Genomic DNA, 19,538 nt, shown 5'->3' with positions numbered 1-19,538 from the left:
AACCAAAACACAGAACTGCCTGAATGTACGCTCCCCAGAAAGTCTACATAAAATAATGGTTTCAACCACAAAGAAGTGATTCAGAAATAATTCAGAAGTTTTAATTTAAACAGCCACACGTCACATCGCTGCAGCAGAAAGCCTGTAGAAAAAGGCCAACATCCGCGGTCTCAATGCTGGGAGCATTCATACCCACATGCTCCACGGCTGCTTCAGTCGCTTTATTCCGCAGCATGAACACATTCTCCTATTAAAACCTTTTATACAGTATATACAGTCTCCAATAAATCACTATGTTACAGTGTCAGCAGTGGAATCAGGGTCAGAACCCAGGGAAACGAGGAGCCGCTCGGCTTCACTTGAACTGAACATAGTGGGTTAGCTGATGACTCCCCTGCTGTGGGACGTGTTCTTTACGGCGAGTGGGGGCCACCTCCCCACTGAGGACGACTGGATTGAACCAAAGAGTTAAACAAGAGCAAAACTAGAGCTAAACGCAGACTCTCACACCGACCAATCACAGCCTCGACATGAGAGCTTTTCATGCCTCAACGTCCAAACGCCTGCAGAAGTCCGCTCTGGAGTTGATGAAATCAAAAAGAAAAAAAAAAAGAAGAAGAAGAAGCGCCTTCCGACAGCTTGAGTCCAACTCGACAGCGTGAGAAACCTGAGCCTGTGGAAGGCGAGAGGCACCGAAGCAGCCATGAGTTATCTTTGAGTTCCTGATGGTTCAGAGCGACATGTTGCCCCCCGCCGCATAATGAAAAACTAGCTATCTGGAGGAGGGGGGGGCGATGAGGATGACGGTGACGCTGTCTCTAGCTTGCGGAGGCGGCGGCGCCTCAGCTCAGCGGCGCTCGGCTCCCCGTTCTCGTCCTCCATCAGTTCTTCGTCCCAGTTTTCCTTTCTTTCCGACTCTGAAGTGGAGGAGGTGGAGTCGGCGGGCTGGGAGGAGACCGCGGCTCCACTCGCTGGATCCGCTGCAGGATAAAAGAAGAGCAGCGGTTAAGAAAGAGCTTCCATTCCTCCGCCCCACTTCAAACACCTCCTCTCTCGTTTTTAAACCAAAAGCAAATGTAATGGAGACTTGTATCAGTTACGCACAGGTGGAGGATTCCTTCTCTGTGGTCGAGCTCTGAGTGCTGCTGGCAGCTGCCTCCTGACTGGATCCTCCGGCTCCTGCAGCGCCGTCGCCCTCAGGCCCCGGAGGGCTGCGATGAAAGCAGCAGAACAAACACGTCAGCAGGTCACCAGATCGGCACCTCTCTACGTCTGCTGGTATAACTTACGTTAGCGTGGTGACTGTGCTAAGGTAGTGGTGGATGTTGAGCATAGCGGCGTCCAGCAGAGTGTGAATGTTCTGGAGACACTGCAGTCGGGCCTCCAGGCCCCGCCGCCCCTCAGCTTCCAGCTCCCTCAGCTCCTCTTCCGTCAGGCGAGACAGCGACGGAGGCGGGGGCGGCATCGACGACACTGGAGACGATCAGAAGAGAGGAGGAAACTTCACCTCAGCAGAACGGACAGATCATCACATACAGGTACATCTTAGAACAGCTGAGGATCAGGAAATATTCTTGGATACTTGTCACAACTTTTAGAAAGTTAAACTTACACAGATTATGTAGGCATATTTGAAGCTTTTACTTTTTTTTGGGTCATTTTCATAATTATGGATTAACAAAAATCCAATAATCAGTTGAGCGAATAAGCAGCATGTGGGTGTGTGGCTGTGCAGTATTGTATTTAAAACACTGTGGGGCTCATTTTCTGGAAAAAGAACACGTTGTGAGGACTGGCTGCTCTACAGTATGTGGGCCCAAAGCCTGGAGCCCATGAGGGGAATTGCTTTTCTTACGGAAGGTGTCATGTCTAAGACTAAAGGTGTGAACTTAATTTATGGTAGTAGGGAAACAGCTGTTCGAAGCATTGCATTTCCGAATTCTCCCGAATGGTGCACGACTTTACACGAGTGAATAAAGCGAATGTTTATTGAGGGGACGGGATTGTTGTGGATGGACAGCGGAAACATGCAAGAGGAGAGTTTTGTGTCGGAGGTCGTAAATGAGTCTCCTCAGTCATCCATTTTTTATTTAGAGGATGGAAAGCGGGACAAAGATGTTGTGGAAGCTCTACGCCTGCTGAAGACACAGACGTCTAGGGATGGGAATCGAAAACCGGTTCCTGTTCAGAACCGGTTCCGTGTGTTCCAATTCCACGGCACCATTTAGCAGCTCGCTTAACAACTCTCTTAACGGTTCCAGGCAGCACCAGAGCCTAGCGCTGGGCAGCACGACTTGCGTCACATTTTTTACGCAAGTTACTCACATGGCATTCAGTAAGCAAGTACAACGTGACCAGGCGTAAGTCTAGAAAAGCAAAAAATAAAAAAAATGGCGTCCCATCGGGTAAAGCGATAGAAAGTTTGGCTTCATTTTAAGGAAGAGAAAGATGGCAACAAGGTGCTTTGCAATTATTGAAAAAGTGGCAATAACATCCGCGGGAGGAAATACATCCAACATGCAGAAACCCCTGCTGACACAACATGGCATACATTTTAACTAATGCTGTGTTTTTGATGCTTCCAGACAGAAGCTAAAGTTACGACCAGCATGGAAGGCAACTCTGGTGGTAAGTAGCTAGTTTTATATCACTGGCTGTGCTTAATGTGGTTCCTGGTAAATCATATGCCATTTCTGCAAATAAACCAATTTCCTACCTCTCTTTGGGTTTATTAAGGGAGCCTTTCTCGTTAATCCAGCCCTTCATTGCTAGCATGTTTAATTAGAACTACTGGTAGCTGGAATTCTTACATGATTCTGGCTATTGAGATGGATGTAAGAAAACCTGCTGCGAAGTTGCTCCGCAGTTCAGGCAGCGAGAGAAAAGTGACGCTGTTTATTTAAATCAGGGGGAGATGAGTTTATTTCCTGAAATTGTACAGCAATGCTTTTTCATTAAACGGAATCGATAAGGAATCAAATAATTTCACAGAATCAATAAAGGAATCGGTATCGTGAAAATATAATCAATTCCCAATCCTACAGACGTCCATCCCCGTGAACACCGGGACGGAACTTAATGGGAAAGTAAATTATTCTTATTGCTTATTTCAACCGTTGCATATATTAGCTGCGACATATGAATCAAGATGCTATGACTGAAAAAATGTGATTGACAGATGAACGTTGATATATGATTGGCCGAACTAACTGGCCTGAATAAGATAATGGAAAATACAAAAAACAAGACAGATTTTAAGAAAGTTTTTTTTTTTTTTTAAATGGACATTTTTTAGATTTTGGGACAACATAGTCTGATAAAGAGTACATTTATATACATGTTTAAGCCAGAATGATTTGACATTTAAATATGATTTCCCTATGACCATAAGTTGGGGTTAGCCAAGAATCCATAATGTTTAGGTCAAAGGTCACAGTAAGAGTTTATAAATGAGTCAGAAGTAAATGGAAAGTCTCAGCAGGTGTTCTGCAGGTCTGTGGGTACGTCTGCATGTGAGTGGTTGACATCCTCCATGAGGAGAAGCTAAAGGAAATCCCAGCTAGAGGAGATGCTGTATTCAGGTAGATTACTAGAAACATGTGGGACGTGAAAAGTACAAAAGCAAAGAGAGGATTTTCAAACAAACGCCATTGAGGAATTTGGAAGAGCCTCAAAAAGAACGGATTGAGGCCGGAGTCGGTGCACCAAAAGCCGCTACGCTCTGATGAAGTCTACACACGACCATTTCTCAGCATCACGTTTAAGCAGTAAGGTCCCAGAATCTGGAGGAGGAGTGGAGAGCTCCAGAATCGAAATTACTCTCCGTTTGGTGAGGCGTTTCCAGTCTGAGATGGTTTGGGGAACCATCTACTCTACTGGTGTTGGTCCGATTTATTTTCTAAAGGCCAGAACATTTCAGACAAATCATGCTTCTTTCTGCTGATGAGCTGATTTTACTGCCATCAAACTGAACTCCATGGAGAATCTATGAGCCGTTGTCAGATGAGAAAAACCAGGCCCAACAAGGCAGATGATCTGAGGGCTGGTATTCAAGCTACCTGAGCTTCCATGATGCCTCCAGAAAGCCTGATCGTCTCTGTATGCCATGCCACATTTAGGCACTGAATGCATAGGAATGGACCTACTTTAAGTTGGATCTAATCCTCCAATAAAAGACTTAAACTGCTGCTTTAACTTAAACTGTCAAACATCTCCAGAAACTGGAGCCTACCAAAGGGTGGAGGCGGTGGCATCGGCAGCCATGGAGCGGCAGGGAAGGGCGGAGGCGGGAAGGAGAAAGGGAATCCTGGGATTGCAGACCCTGGAGCAGCTGTTGATGACGTAGCGCCGTCCGCAGCAGCTGACGCAGGCTCACTGGTGCCTTGTAAAAACAGATGCATTAGATGTTGAAAACATCAGCTGGGGAAAAACAAAATCCTCTCAGTTTGACTGTGTCCAGCGGCTGAGATAGATGGGGGCGTCCTTTACCAGCTGCCTGAGCCGCCTCTGCGTTGCTCTGTGGAGGGTCAGTTGCACCAGGAGCTGGAGGCGGAGCCGCGGCTGCAGGAGGAGGGACGGCAGGAAAAGGACCCCAGAAAGGGAAGATTCCTGGAGGGAAGGCTGGAAGCATGCCAGGAGCTACAGGAAGAGAGGAAACCATGTTTAATAAACACAGAGAGAGCTAAAAAATGGACGGAGTCTCAATTCATTCTAGTTTATGTGTTGAGAGAAGCATCAGTGCCGACAGCTAAACTCTGATGGTTGAAATGTCAGGAAGGGAAGCAGTGACCAGCAAAGGTGGATTTTACCTCTGCTTAAAATATAAACTATGGATGAAAAGCCAGAGCCATTTCCACAGAGTTAGAATAATAAAAAAAAAATCTAAATACAATAAACCAACAGGAAATCATCTGTGCTTCAGTCCTGCGCCTTTATGTTGACAAATCAGCGTGGAGCGTTCCCAGCTGGATATGTCTCCTTCTTTAGCTCGTTTCTTTCATAACCTTCCTAATTTTTAACCAGACTCCCAGAGAGCTAAAAAAAGCAGCCATTATATTAATGAAAAACAGAACATAAGGAAACTAAACCATCTCCATATTTGGCTCAGCTGTGCTTCTCAACCAGACGGCAGCAAAAATCCTCCAGATGTATTTAATTGTTAAAAAAGAAATGCAAAAAAGAGGCAGGAGGGATGCAGACGGCAGCGGCATGGAAGGAGATATTTAGGCAACATCTTGTTGTCCCTCGTGAAGAGAATTTGATTGTAAGAGCATTAGATAAAGATATACAATTAATAGTATATACTTCATAGTGCAGTCCAAATCTCACTACCCGATCCGTTCCGTAAGCACGATTCTTCCTGCGTATGCACAAACAGAACAACTTCCTGGTAGGCAATACTTTGTTTTTCTTACTTTATTATTATTTTGTCTTTTTTCCGGCGGGCTGTTCCTTTTGATTATTATTGTATTTGCGTAAATATTGCATATTCTAAAAACAAAAAAAGCAATACAGTTAAATAGCCTTTCGAACGTTACTTGGACTGCTCTGAGCATGTCCGATGATGACATCATGCAATGCAAATGGAAAGAATGTAAATCGTATCAGTTTCTTCCAGAAAAGTCTTTAATACTTTCTATATGACGTACTTTAGCATTCTTTAATGTTTTACGTATATAAATAAGTATTTTCAGTTCCGTTATTACGTATTTTTTTGGTGATCCGGATCTTATTATTCTGTTCGCACATGCTCAGGACGGATCGTGCTTCCGGGACAGATCGGGTTGTGACAGTTGGGCTACTCTATAAGCTTGGAACTCAACGCTAATGGAGACATTTTGAATTGAGAAAGCTTCCTGGATGGGAAGCGAAACGTCTTCAAACTTGGAAACGAAGTCCAGTGTATTGTTGTTTTTTTTTTTTTTTTACTTTTTTTGGAATGACTATGACATGGATGACTGAGAATCTTCATCAGCAACCTCCTAATATTTAAAACTCTACACATGGGAAGAGGGTTTGAAAGGCACGACGGAGTATTAGGGCCAGGCTACAGACTTATTTTTTTATTTTTTATGTCGAAAAAAGTTGTAAAATTATGAGAATAAAGTTGTAAGATTATGAGAATAAGGTCGTAACATTACTAGAATAAAGTCATCATATAAGAACCCATTTCAGAAAGAAAGCTTTGAGCTTTGACCAGCAGACGACGGTCCACCAGCTCCACCAATCAGCAACCTGAGTCCACTTTGTAATCCTGATGTGCTAAAAGATTTTATTATTTGTCAAACCAGAGCCAAAGTATAACTTCACATAATGCTCGACATTCCTCATTTAAGGGAAGAACGTGCTTGTTTCTCGTAATGTTACAACTTTATTCTCAATTATATTATGACTTTATTCTCGTAATTTAACGACTTTATTCTCATAATGTTCCGACGTTATTCTGGTAATTTAACGACGTTATTCTCGTAATTTAACGATTTTATTCTCATAATGTTACGACGTTATTCTCGTAATTTAACGATTTTATTCTCATAATGTTACGGCGTTATTCTCGTAATTTAACGACTTAATTCTCGTAATTTAACGATTTTATTCTCATAATGTTACAGCGTTATTCTCGTAATTTAACGACTTAATTCTCAGAATGTTACGGCGTTATTCTTGTAATTCAATTACTTTTTTCTTATAATGTTATGACTTTATTCTCATTATATTACGACTTTATTCTGGTAATTTAATGACTTAATTCTCATTATGTTCCGACGTTATTCTCGTAATTTAACGACTTTAATCTCATAATGTTACGGTGTTATTCTCGTAATTTCACGACATTATTCTTGTAATTTCACGACTTTATTCTCGAAATAGAAGAAAAATAATCCCTAGCCTGGCCCTAATACTCCGTCATGGAAAGGTTGACATCCTCGGAGGATAAAAATATTTTCAGGCTCATGTTGGTGGCTGGTTAGAAAACTATAACTAGGAATTCGCTGAAAACAGAGAGACCCCAACAATGAAAGATTGGGCTGAAGAAATGCCTAATATTTATATGATGGAAAGGCTAACGTTTTTCCCTTGGATTAGAATCTGGGTGCAATTTTTAATTCCAGTGAGATCAGATTTTGTCAAGTGCCAAAATAAAGGTGGAGAAAGGAATTCCCTGATTGTTTTGTTGTGAACGCAGCATTTAGCTTGCATTCTAGGCCTAACGCCTAGGCCGCCACTCCTCCTTCTGCCATGAGGCAACTTTGATAAGCGAATCTCACCATTTGCGGCCGGAGCAGCAGGAGCGTTGGCAGGTGCTGCAGGGGCCGGGGCTGGAGCCGGGGCCGCAGCCTGAGTCTGGTTGTTACTGGATGCTCTGAGGACGTCCATGCGGCAGGTGGGGCAGGTCTGCTGCCTCTGGAACCAGGAGCGCAGGCAGCTGTGGAGCAAATGGACAATACTGATTTCAGTGGGTAAACGAGCAGTGACCTTTAATCCAGGAGGCAGTTATATGAATCTTAACTGACCAATAATCAAACCAGGTTCGTTACGGAAGTTAGGAGCAATAATAGGGGAAGCATTGTCACCGATTCAAACTCTGCTTTTGCAATAATTAAATAAGCTAAAGAGAGCGTGCATATGAGGCAGGTCTGAAAGGTACTGGAGAGCGAGGCCGTAACAGGATATTTCAAATCCAAACCTGAACCTGTAGCAGAGAACTGCTGCTTAAACCGGAGGAATGTGCTTGTGTTTTTTCTGGTACCAATTAAAAGATGAGAAGCAGCTGCGGTCGGGCCAGTAAATATTTCTTTAACGCTATGAAAATGCAAAGCAGTAATCTAAAAAAGCTTTAAAGCATGGATTCAAATCTAAACATGATCACGGGGCGCAAAGGACCAAGGTCAGCAAGGATGTCAGGCATCAAAAGGTGTAAAGTTTACCTCCATCTTCTTAAGGGCTGGTTATCCTCCTGCAGCAGTGTGTCGCAGTGAGATTGTCGCAGATATTTTTGATTTATGCCCAGTTTTGAAGGGTGGTCTGCGCTATGTTATTCCACGCCACAACGCAAGAGGGACAATAACGAACTATCTGTGAGTCTAGATACGGCCGAGGCGGTGAGGAAGTGGGGGCAAGTTTGTGTGATAACGGAGGGACATGAGGGAGAAAAAGAGCGGGGATCCACGTGAGTAAGGGTTCCAGCGTTCTCATACACCTCGCTCTTCTAGCTGGTCCATCTTCACGAGTCGCTTTCCACAATGGCGGTCATATAAACAAAACAAGCCGGTAAGGTACCAAACAGGAAATACACATAGTAGAGCAGATATAGATTTGACCAATCAGAGGCCTCCTGTCTGCGGTTTTCTGAATATAAACCAGCCTTTACTGCTCAGGTGTTAGAAGTCTGTTGACTTCCATGACAGGTTTTCTTTGCCATTTTCTTTCTTAAGGGGCATAAAAATCTAACTATCATCTGCATAAAAGTAAAACGTTAAAACATGTTTCCTGAGAACTGCCTCCAATGAAAGTTGGTAAAGAGAAGACGAGGGGGCCAAGAAGGGGCTCTGAGGGACTCCACAACATAGACTCCAACAGGATCACAAAACGTGTTTGTGCCTTTGAGCTAAAGCCATGTCCATTTCTCCAGAATTACTCATTCTCGGTTTAAGTATAATAAAAGCGTTACAGAGAAAACACAAAATATTTGGGTTCAAACGTTCAACGCGTATACGTTACACTGCATCTACATTAGGTTACAGATCTAATATTAACGACGAATCAACAGGAAAATGACAGCAAGTGTCAAATCAATCAGCAGCTCCTTGTAGTTGTGAAAAGATGACAAAGTAAAATATGCTAATTCTAATCAGATGGTTAAGGCTTGGAGCGTGCTTTGACCACACTGTTTCCCAGTCCAACATCCAACATGTCTTTTTCTTTGTGGACTCACCTTGAGTGGAATATGTGATTACAGGGTAGCTTCTTGGCTCCGGTGACCATTTCCTCTCTGCAGATGATGCAAACATTGTCAGAGGCCTGCAGATCCTCAGGGGTAGCATCAGGATATCTGAATATGGGCACAAGTAACAGCAGAGAAGGACGGTATATGATAACATATCAGCCAAACATTGGCTTAACATCACAACACAAGACCATAGTGAAAATAATAAATAGAGTAGCCTGATCAGAGGGAGATCCCCCCTCCCCAAATGAAGGACCAACAGACTGCTGAACTTCCAGCTGGATCATCTAGATAAGCGGTCCTAAGTGGAATCCAACTAGACTATATAGTATACAGTATAAGTGATCTAAAAGCTGAAGCACTGCAGCTTTTGATTAATTTGGTAATGAATTTATCTGAAACAAGATCAATTATTCCTTAATAAACAAAACGTTTTTTGAAAAACTAAAAAAAAAAAAAAACAACAACATTGCAATTCAATTTAATGTTTATATAAAAGAAATACTGTTTCTCTAATTTATTCATTTGTTGACTATTGTTTTTTTGTTTTGTTTTTTTTATTAACAAAAGCAAAAATTGCTGAATGGGAGATTTTTGGAGCCAGGTGAAGCTAACACTAGGCCACTAGTTCTATATAAAGTATATTTAAAGACATCGATTTTTTTTGTCTTAAATGGAAAAGCCTTTAACATATTGTTTAAATTCAAATACAGAAGAATTTTAAAGACAGTGGGAACCCTGAGAATTAAAAGAATATCCAGCACCAAAGGAATAAACTGATGTTAGGTAATGGCGGCTGTGAGGAGAAAGGAAAAAAGTGATCTTTGGCTATATGAATCCATCTTTAGGAGATAATATCCATTCCATTCAGTGCATCAATAACTTCATGTATAAAGCTCATCCAGTCATTTAGAAGTCGAAGAAAAATCAATCAGGTGAAAACATAAAAACTTTGGGGAGTGGTGGCCTACTGGTTAGAGCTCCCCCACTCCCACAGCCTCCACTCTGGGTCCCTGAGCCCCTTAACCCCACACTGCTCCCCGGGTGCCGCACAATGGCAGCCCACTGCTCCCCAAGGGGATGGGTTAAATGCAGAGAGTGAATTTCTCCAGTGTGAGATTAATAAATTATTCAATAACATAAAAATAAAAATAAAAAATATTGGCTGCAACTGACTGTTATTTTGCAAATCGACTAATCTGTCGATTATTTCTTCTATTAATTGATAAAAAAATCGGATAGCCAAAGGTTCCATAAAATAGAATTTTTGCCAAATGAAACCAAGTAAAACTAAAACTTTCCACTTGAGTTCTGGGTAGAGCATATTGAGAGACAAAATTTTTTATCTGAAATGCAAAATGTTTACAGATTTTATTTTTTATTTTTTTTAATTTTGGTATAGTTACTGCTCTAAGTGGGTCACGCTATCAGCTAAATGCCAGTTTTACCTTCCCTATACTCCAGTTAACGTTTAATCGTTTGCTAAATTAGTTGACGGTTATTTCAATAATCAATTATTTCGATCGATCCGATTCTTTTTTTCCAGCCCTAGTTGGATGGTTAATCATCAGAATGCTGTTAAAACGATAGAAAATCAATATACTAAAATACTCACAGCGTGTTCATGTTGCGGATCGCTCTCCTCGACATGATAGCATCCGTTACAGCTTTCTTAAACTGCCTGAGAAGACAAGCAAACAAAAGGACACATTAGTTCGACGACTCATCATCATCCATGAATCAGGCTAAAGTGAAGGAACCAGCTATGTTGGCTCTTTCAATCAATCAAACAATCAATCAGTGCAACGGGCCAATCTACCGCCTGTCAGTCCAGGTAATCACTTTGGACGCTCACCTCATGGCCAGGTACATGGGTCGGATGGCGAACAGAGGGAAGGTGTGCACCTTTATCATAATCGTCATGAAAGCGATGTACAGGAGAACCTTGATGAAACCTGTTAATAAGACCAGCTTTGAATCAGTCGCCACGTAGACAGACGGTGTGTATATGAAGATCCTGAGGGTGGGAGCAGCACCTGTGAAGAGCTCAGTGTAGAGCATGTAGACGGCCTTGTTGTCCCAGGGGTTCTCACTCTGAAGGTCCACAGTATGCAGGATGTACTTGATGAAGGTGGTCAGGACCATGGTCATCAAGATGGCGTACTGAGGAGAACAAGCAGAGGCCAACTTTTTAGCTTTCAGAAATCGAGGCATATGAAATACTTGATTTGGCTTTTTTTTCTCTCGAACTGATATCGGCTGGCATGTGATTGCTTTAGCTGATGCATTAGTGCATTCAGCAGCTTGAAGTCACAGACAGCCTGAGCTGCTGCTCCCTCCATTCCTTTGAACTTTAACTAAGATTGAAGCTAAACTTCTCATGATGTCATTTTAATCATGTAAATGGAGAAAGAAAAAAAATTGGCTTTCAGAATCGGCAGCCCATATGATGGATCGGTGAAACAGAGGTCATCATAATCGGTATCAGTTGATCTCTGGCATCAAACAAATCTGAGCCTCAGCTCAGCTTCCTGCCATCAGTTCTGCTTGCATCTCTTTACGTTCCAGCTTCTGATTATTTTATCTAAAACTATCGGTCCGTTGAGCACGGATCTACGCGGCGAGGTACGGAGTTTGGAGGTATTCCAAACTTCTCTGAGTCAGGAATTTTCTAAAAAGGTTAGAAAAGTGCAATGAAAGGAGATAAAGTCGTAGGGAAATGGCTGTTCCAACCGTTGCATTTCTGAATTCTCCCGAGTGGTGCCCGACTTTACACGAGTGAATAAAGTGAAGATGTTGTGGAAGAGGACGCCAGGGCGGCAGAAGCTTGGTTTGGTGTAGGAGGCTTACAGCCGTACATGTTTGAGCCCTCGCCTCGCAACGCTGCCAGTTCTGTTAGCTCTACGCCTGCTGAAGACACAGACGTCCATCCCCGTGAACACTGAGACGGAACTCAATGGTAAAGGAAATTATTCTTATTTCAACCGTTGCATATATTGGCTGCGACATATGAATCAAAATGCTATGGCCCAAAAAAAGGTGATTGACAGATGACCCTTGGTATATTATTGGCTGAATTCAGGTGTTCAGGCTGATGTATAACTAACTGGCCTGTATAAAATAATGGAAAAAACCCCACAGATTTTAAGAGGATTTTAAAAAATATATAATTTTTCTAACTTTTGGGACAATATCATCTGATAGAGTACATTTATATACATTTTTAAGCCAGAATGATTTGACATTTAGATATGATTTCCCTGCGACTTTAAATACTATTAGGTTGTCAGATATAATAAAGCAGGAGGGGCTTTTATTTTGAAGAACTGCTCACATCTTTTAAATGATGCAAAATTGCCAGCCAATGAATTTAGATTTTTTTCTAAGGCAAAAAGACTTTTGTTTGCCACCCAGTGCCAAAGACCTACTGAAACTATAAACAGCTAAATAAACAAATCCTTTGTCAGACAATTCATTACTGGGTTGCATCAAACTGAGAGCAGTGGACTCAGTTCAGTTCAACACAAACACACATACCGTTATAGTTTTATATTCAATATGACATTAAATCATGAAATATAGAATGAATAATGACATTTCCTGCTAAATAGTTAAAATACATTGAAATGATTAAATACATTGTTTTATTCAAATAAAATAATTATTTCATTTTCCATCTATAAATAAAAACAGAGTTATGTAATTCTATGTTTTTATGTAGTCTAAAGTGTGTTGCATTTTAATTTTTGGGCTAACAGGCTGGAATGTTTGGGAACTAGCTGTAAAAATTTAAATATCAAATATAAATATCAATATAAAAAATGAAATAGTCAGAGAGCTGTTCTTAACGAATTTCTTTTTGTTTACACTTGTGTATACTAAATAAAATCTGTCTAAGTCTAAGATGAGACGTGGGCAGCAGTTATTCTTTATTGTTAAAATGGAAAACAATACTTTCAGTAATAAAAAAGATAATTTTTTTTATTCAAATGAACCAGGATGGGTTCAAGCAGTCTAGTGTTTCAAAAAGGAAGGATGGCAAACCTCAAACCCAAAGACGAGCTGGACCGAAGCCCCTCTGGTGATGATGCTGTGACAGGCGTGGTTAACGAACATGAAGTCCATGACAGCCAGGAGCCCGAGCAGAGCTGCAGAAAGAAAGGAATACAGGGGGGTAGAATTAGGGATTAGCTATTTTACAAAAATCATTAGTTAATCAAATTATTGGAATTCTAGTGTGATTTTCCTTTTACACTCAAAAAACGACAAAGCGTACGCCCTGTTTTTGGGATGTACAACTTTGGTACGCCCTAATTTTCCTGTGGAAACTTCACCCAAATATTCAAAATGTCACAAGCAGCCGATGCTGGAGTTGGAAAAATGTAACTTTTGCTGCTCGATGCGCCACATCAACCTATCAGAGAAGCTGATCTGGGAGCTGGCAGGGAGACAGACACAGCACTGCTGACGTAGAGCATAATGATCACTGCTCTAAATTGTTTAAGGCCTACATTAACTTAAAATGTCGAAACCTGCCGTCAATATATGCTTGCTTTAAATATTCTGGTGCCTGCAGTTTGTACCAAATACCTGAAGAAAGCTAACATCTACTTCCAGCCGAACCCAACAGTAGTACAGTAGCGCCCCATATGCACTTCATATGGGGCCCACCCAGATAATGTTGCTCAAACGACACTGTCAAGGAACGCTATGGACAGCGGAAACATACAAGAGGAGGAGAGTTTTGTGTCAGAGGTCGTGGATGAGTCTCCTCCATCATACATTTTTTATTTAGAGGGATGAAGATGTTGTGGAAGAGGATGCCAGGGCGGCAGAAGCTTGGTTTGGTGTAGAAGGCTTCCAGTTGTACATGTTTGAGCCCTTGCCTCGTAACGCTGCCAGTTCCGTTAGCTCTACGCCTGCTGAAGACACAGACGGCCATCCCCGTGAACACTGGGACGGAACTCAATGGGAAAGGAAATTATTACTATTTCTTATTTCAAACGTTGCGTATATTAGCTCCGACAGAAGAATCAAGATGCTATGACCGACAGATGACCGTTGATATATGATCGGCCGAATTTAGGTGTTCAGGCTGACGTATAACTAACTGGCCTGCATAAAATAACAAAAAAAACAACACAGATTTAAGACAGGATTTTTTTTTTATAAATATACATTTTCAAAATTTTGGCACAATATCATCTAATAAATACATGTTTATTTGACATTTAAATATGATTTCCCTACGTCTTTAAGGCATGATCGTAATCTTGATGAACTGAATGCACAAACGATGTTTTGAGGTGAACTTTCACACTTAAAAACATATTAAAACTACTTGATACCCACTAATCATAGCAAATATACCAAACCACTCTGCCACTGAATACAGGAGCAGCAGCAGCATCAGACGCATCTGGAAACACATAACTGGACATCTGACCTTTAAATGTAAAAGCATCAAAAATGAAGCAGCAGGTACATTTTTTGCTGCTCAAATCGCGGTGTGAACGTAGCACTACACTTTCTGATTCTTTGAATAAACCCATGAAACATAATATTTAATCTAAAAATGATCCCATGTCTTTTTAATATTTCCAATTCTAGTCAAGCACACATGCTTCCCATAATTAGGACAAAAGTAGTGTTGGAACAAAGACAAAAAGTTAGCTGCATTCCACCTCAAAATGCAGGAAATGGCTTTTCAGAGAGTCTAAATTTAAAAATTTTCCAGGGGAGGATACACAGGATGTGATACACCAAGCTGTACACCCTATGAAATATTCGTAGCTAAAAACCCGATGCAGACGTTTCTAGTCTTTCCTGGACTTTACTGTAACCTTTCTGTGAAAAAAATCTTGCTTCTACTATAATGCAAATATCTACCAACTTCAAGCATATAACCGCCACTTAAAGGACTGAAGGGAGAAATTTAGTGTCCAACTGCAACACTAATACAACATAGCATTTATCTAAATTGCAATTATAATAAAATGCAACTAATTGCCCAGCCCTAGATAGAATCCAGTAGATGGTAACCAGAGCAGGAAAGAAATGGGACTGACTGAACCCCGGGCAGCAGCTAATGTCAGAACTTCAACCTGTTTCTCTGATATAAGGACAGTTTTTGGCGGTAAACGTTACCAGGAACTGGATCGATTTCATTAGAGCGTTTAGAAAGCTGCCCTGGGGTCTATTTAGGAGCAGCTCACAGAGCGTGAAGCCAAAGATTTGCATAGTTTCATAAAATGTTTCCTGCCTAGAGCTTCATGGCGAAAAACTGAAACAACGCAAAAAAGAAGAGTTAATGTTGGACTCTTTACTTACACAATACTCTCAAGTGGAAAACCCACGATATGTTTGGACTCCTCTCCATCTGAACCGAAACAGAAGACATAAAGGCAACTCAGAAAACTGATTTTCACAAACATTTCTTTTATCGCTGCTGCCAAGGAAGCATTATATTGTGAATGTCAAACAGAACCATCTTAGTGAAACCGGAAGAGACTAAATGACACTGAAGCTTTATTACCTCAGGATGAAATGTTTACTTTACTACTGGAATTATAACTATATAACCATGCTGAGCATCTTTTGCACTCTAAAGAATACACTTTCATACGAGCAGTAAGATGTCGAAGGGGATTTTTAACTCACAAAGTCCACTCTATCCTCCGCCAGCCAGTGGAAGCACTTCAGGAAGAGCAGCAGGGTGAAGAGTGCGACGAAGCGAGGGGAGAAATCGTCCCTGAACACGGTAAAGGCCAGGCACGTTTCCGTCACCGCGTACCAGGAGCGCTCGATGAGGTGCTGCCAGAGGGAACGAGATCAGCATGCTTTTGTTTTTGTAATACAGCACCACATCAGCTTTACCAGAAAGGATTTTTGATGATCCCACCTCCATTTCGGCAGCCCTTAGCTGGCCAAAAAACACCTTTCTCATGAACTTTCCCAGCAGAAACACCAACACAAACGCTTGGATGTACAAAACCTGATGGGAGCAAAACAGAAAGAAAAACTGTCAAAGCTGCTTATGTGAACAAAAAGTAAAACAGGTTGAATAGAAAGCAGGCTGGTAGAAAGTCCCTTATTGCGCCGCCCTTACCGCCATACTTGGGCTGCTTTTGGTTAGGTACACAACAGTCGGGTAGAACTGATGTTTGAGCAGGTACGCATGGGCCACCACAGCCCCAGTCAGCGCCAGACTGGTGGCCGTCACCAAGGCTGCCCGCACCATCATGGACAGAGCTGCAGATGCTGGAGAGGAGGAGGAAACGGATGCAAGAAAATAAAGGAAGCCAGCCTGATTTATAGCCCAATATAATTTGATACATCACAACTTTTCAAAGAACTAATCATCTTGTTAAGTTCTGCTTTTTCAAAATGTGTTTATAGCATTTTTACTTTAATTTGCCAAAAGTCATTAAGGACATGTTTTAAATCCTAGCCAGTATTTGTCACCATTTCAGGATTTCTTTGAGGTCTAAGAGTTTGATCAACTCATATTTTCATAATAAAAGAAATCCCTGTAAACACATCATTTAACAACCTTCTTTTTTCTGTCACATAAATGTTAGATACGTATGTTTTGAGGATAAATGAGATAATCTAAAAACGTCTAATTTATGTTAATTTTAACACTACTGCTCTATCAAAGAGTCCAAAGCATGTAAATTTTGCTCTTTCATTGTCTCTTCAAAAACATAGAAATATTGTTAATCAGATCAGAAAAAGCTGAACAAAAAACAAAAACAAGATAGCTGTATCAGCCACAAAAATTTGTCTATGATCTTAATTAATTTCAGTTTAAAGCATTGATTTATTTTTTTTTAGAAAAAGAAAGATGAGCTGCCCATCACCAGTCACACCTGATCAGGGGGAAAACTAAATGATCCTGGTGTCTGGCCTCCATATTAATGCATTCATTTCTGATAACTGAGTAAAAAATCTAAGCCTCAACTACAACATGGTGAAACTTAAAGCACCAAGCAGGATTGAGATCCTGGGTTATTTTCATAAAACTACTGATCAAAACACTTGACCAAAGCGGCCAAAAAAAAGAACTTGAATTAAAAGACTTGACTAACACCATGCTTTTAAAAATAAGTTACCTAAAACCGCCTGAAGGAAATAGTTTCACTTTATGTGAAACACATTAAAACAGAAACCTAGCCACCTTATTTGACATAACATCTGCTGTGGGGATAAACACAACGTACGTTACTCTAATTTAGCAGTTATTTAATAAATATATCCTATTTAAAAGCCGGTTGACGTACTTAATATGTAAAAACTAATTTGTTTGGCAGCAGTTAATTAAGCATGAAGTAAACATCTTCAGCCAAATCAACTATTTTTTTAACTGTTTTTAAGGAAACATGTCAAACAAAGCTAACGTTTAAAGATTTAGATCCGCACATTTATTCATGTAATGCGCCCTTTAGAGTTATGGAGAGTTTATTAATAAACCGAAACTTTATACATGCTTCTGTTTGCGTTTTAGGTCCAAATTCTTGTGCAGATGAGATGGCAACCAGCTATGTGGCTTAGTTAGCCTGTTAGCTAGCGTTAGCTTCCGTCGGCTCCAGCTGTCAGGACTCACCGACTCGCGATACCCGAAGGAAAACTCGCTCCTCGGCTGATTCAGCTGCACCTCCTCGTCTATTAAACCCTCTTCGTTGTCTCCAGCTAATCCATTTCCAACATGCTACCGTACCCTCTCAATTATAACCCGTTAATTCCCCTCGCCCGTATTTGTCTGTCTACGTGTTTATCTTTGGCTTGCTCCTTAGGAGCCACCTCACATCCGGTTGTTACGGTGATTTAACGCAACGGCTTTTTGTTTTTCACGCAACAAGCATGCAGAATGTTTAACATCCAGCAGCTAAGTTCCAAATATGTGGGTAAAGGGCACGTTGAATATCTTTTACTTCAAATTAGCATTCGCTTTCCTATTTTTTGTACTTTTACTTGGGGTGACGTATTGCGCACCTTTGTTTTCTGGGTTTTACGGTAAATATAAACGTGGACCAATAGGAAGTGATCAGGATCTCACAGCCAAATGAGGCGCATTCAAGCACAGTGCCTTAGCAAATGAATATATTTTGTATAGGAATTAGAAACTGATTTTTATTTTTTTCACTTTATAGGGCACTCAGTGGAATTCTTTGAAAATCTAAATTTCAAGCCAATAGTGTTATTGGAATCCAGGACAAGACCTTATTACCTTTGTAACATTCAAAAATATGGATATTTGGATGGTAAAAATTAATCTCAATATAATAACAAGAAGTTGCCTGAATATATAAAGAGAAATAACAAAAGAGCGTCTATAAGAAATTCATGAAAAGTGAAAGAAACACATTTTCTTTGGTACAACATAACCTTAGAGGCGTTAATGCTGATACTAGCACTTACATTTTATAGTTTATAAACCTAAATATAATTGTTAACTAGGCTTATTAACTTTTTATCTTTTCAATTAGCGACTTACCTTTTTTTCTTGACTTTTTAACTTTTTTTTTTCAATTTAATTTACAGTAGGTAATATATCAATTAAGGGCTCATCTAATTGGTCAAATACAAGATGTACAGCCATGTAGCAGCATCTTTGCTGAATGCCTGGATATAGATCTTGCGCTTCTAGACCTCACTGAGGGAGGGGGTGCGTTTCCATTTGTAAGGGGTATGCCAGTGATCAAAAATGGTAACTTGCCCAATAAAGGGTTAAATGGGAAAGTTGAAAACATTCTGATTCCAGCTGCATCCTCTGATAACCTCACTCAGGATTTTCTAATCAAAAAATAAAACATAGGCCTGCTACAACCTTCATATAGTTTTATACTTGTCAAAGAATAAAGTAATATAATAATAATAATTTCCGTTATCATCACTTCGAAATAGGCTGTTTTTCTCCTGCCACCTCAAGATTGTCCATCATCTACATCTGGATGTGTCTTTGAAAACTTACTAAGGGAGTGTCTGCTTGATGAACAAATCTGAACAATCAAAATCTCTAAAGGAAAATTTTGCAATTATCTGTTACTAATCTGGAATATGTTGTGAAAATGTTGGGGAGTGGCCGCCTAGTGGTTAGGGCATAGAGCTTGGAATCCTGAGGTTCTGAGTTCGAACTCTGGGTCTCTGCATAAGACCCTTAACCCCACACTGCTCCCCAGGTGCCCCATGATGGCAGCCCATTGCTCTCCAAGGGGATGGTTAAATTCAGAGGTAAATTTCTCCAATTTGAGATCTAAAAGTTTTATTGTTATTAAATATTTTAGTAGCTGCAGGTCTTGGCAGGAGGGAGCCAGCAAAACCATCTCATCTGCAAAAAATATACTGGTCTATGTTGGACGCAGACCAGACCCCTGTCCTGTTGTTACAGAGCCAGAAAGGGCCATCGACTTCCTGCTGCCCTACAGGGCACCATGAGGGACAAAGTAAATTGGCCTCCTAAGATCCACAAAGGACATGTAAGTATGTGACAGGTTATGTCTAAGACCACCTCCTCTCTTGAGAGATGGGTTTCCCAGGTTAACACTGTTCAAGATAGACTCTGTTTATGCACCCTGATGCTCTCTCTCCG

The 19,538-nt window shown here is 40.9% G+C and overlaps 1 protein-coding gene across 1 annotated transcript; it reads right to left on the bottom strand.

Moving 5' to 3' along the window:
- Positions 1-618: 618 nt before the first annotated feature.
- syvn1 (synovial apoptosis inhibitor 1, synoviolin) lies at positions 619-17,752 on the bottom strand. The gene is made up of 16 exons (XM_038306289.1): positions 17,553-17,752; positions 16,056-16,207; positions 15,849-15,941; positions 15,608-15,760; positions 15,278-15,326; positions 12,992-13,095; positions 10,984-11,110; positions 10,803-10,902; positions 10,563-10,628; positions 8,936-9,052; positions 7,269-7,426; positions 4,489-4,638; positions 4,232-4,381; positions 1,290-1,473; positions 1,105-1,211; positions 619-980 (listed from the first exon to the last, which is right to left on the bottom strand). The coding sequence occupies exons 2-16, from the start codon at positions 16,188-16,190 to the stop codon at positions 769-771; spliced, it is 1,905 nt and encodes a 634-aa protein (XP_038162217.1). The 5' UTR covers positions 16,191-16,207; positions 17,553-17,752; the 3' UTR covers positions 619-768.
- Between the last annotated feature and the right edge of the window lie 1,786 nt (positions 17,753-19,538).

The sequence above is a fragment of the Cyprinodon tularosa genome, unplaced genomic scaffold (assembly GCF_016077235.1).
Source record: "Cyprinodon tularosa strain WSP-4 unplaced genomic scaffold, ASM1607723v1 ctg578, whole genome shotgun sequence".
Classification (NCBI taxonomy): Eukaryota; Metazoa; Chordata; class Actinopteri; order Cyprinodontiformes; family Cyprinodontidae; genus Cyprinodon; species Cyprinodon tularosa.
Note: the sequence above shows the minus strand (reverse complement) of the source record. Positions and strands in the feature narration are given on the sequence as shown.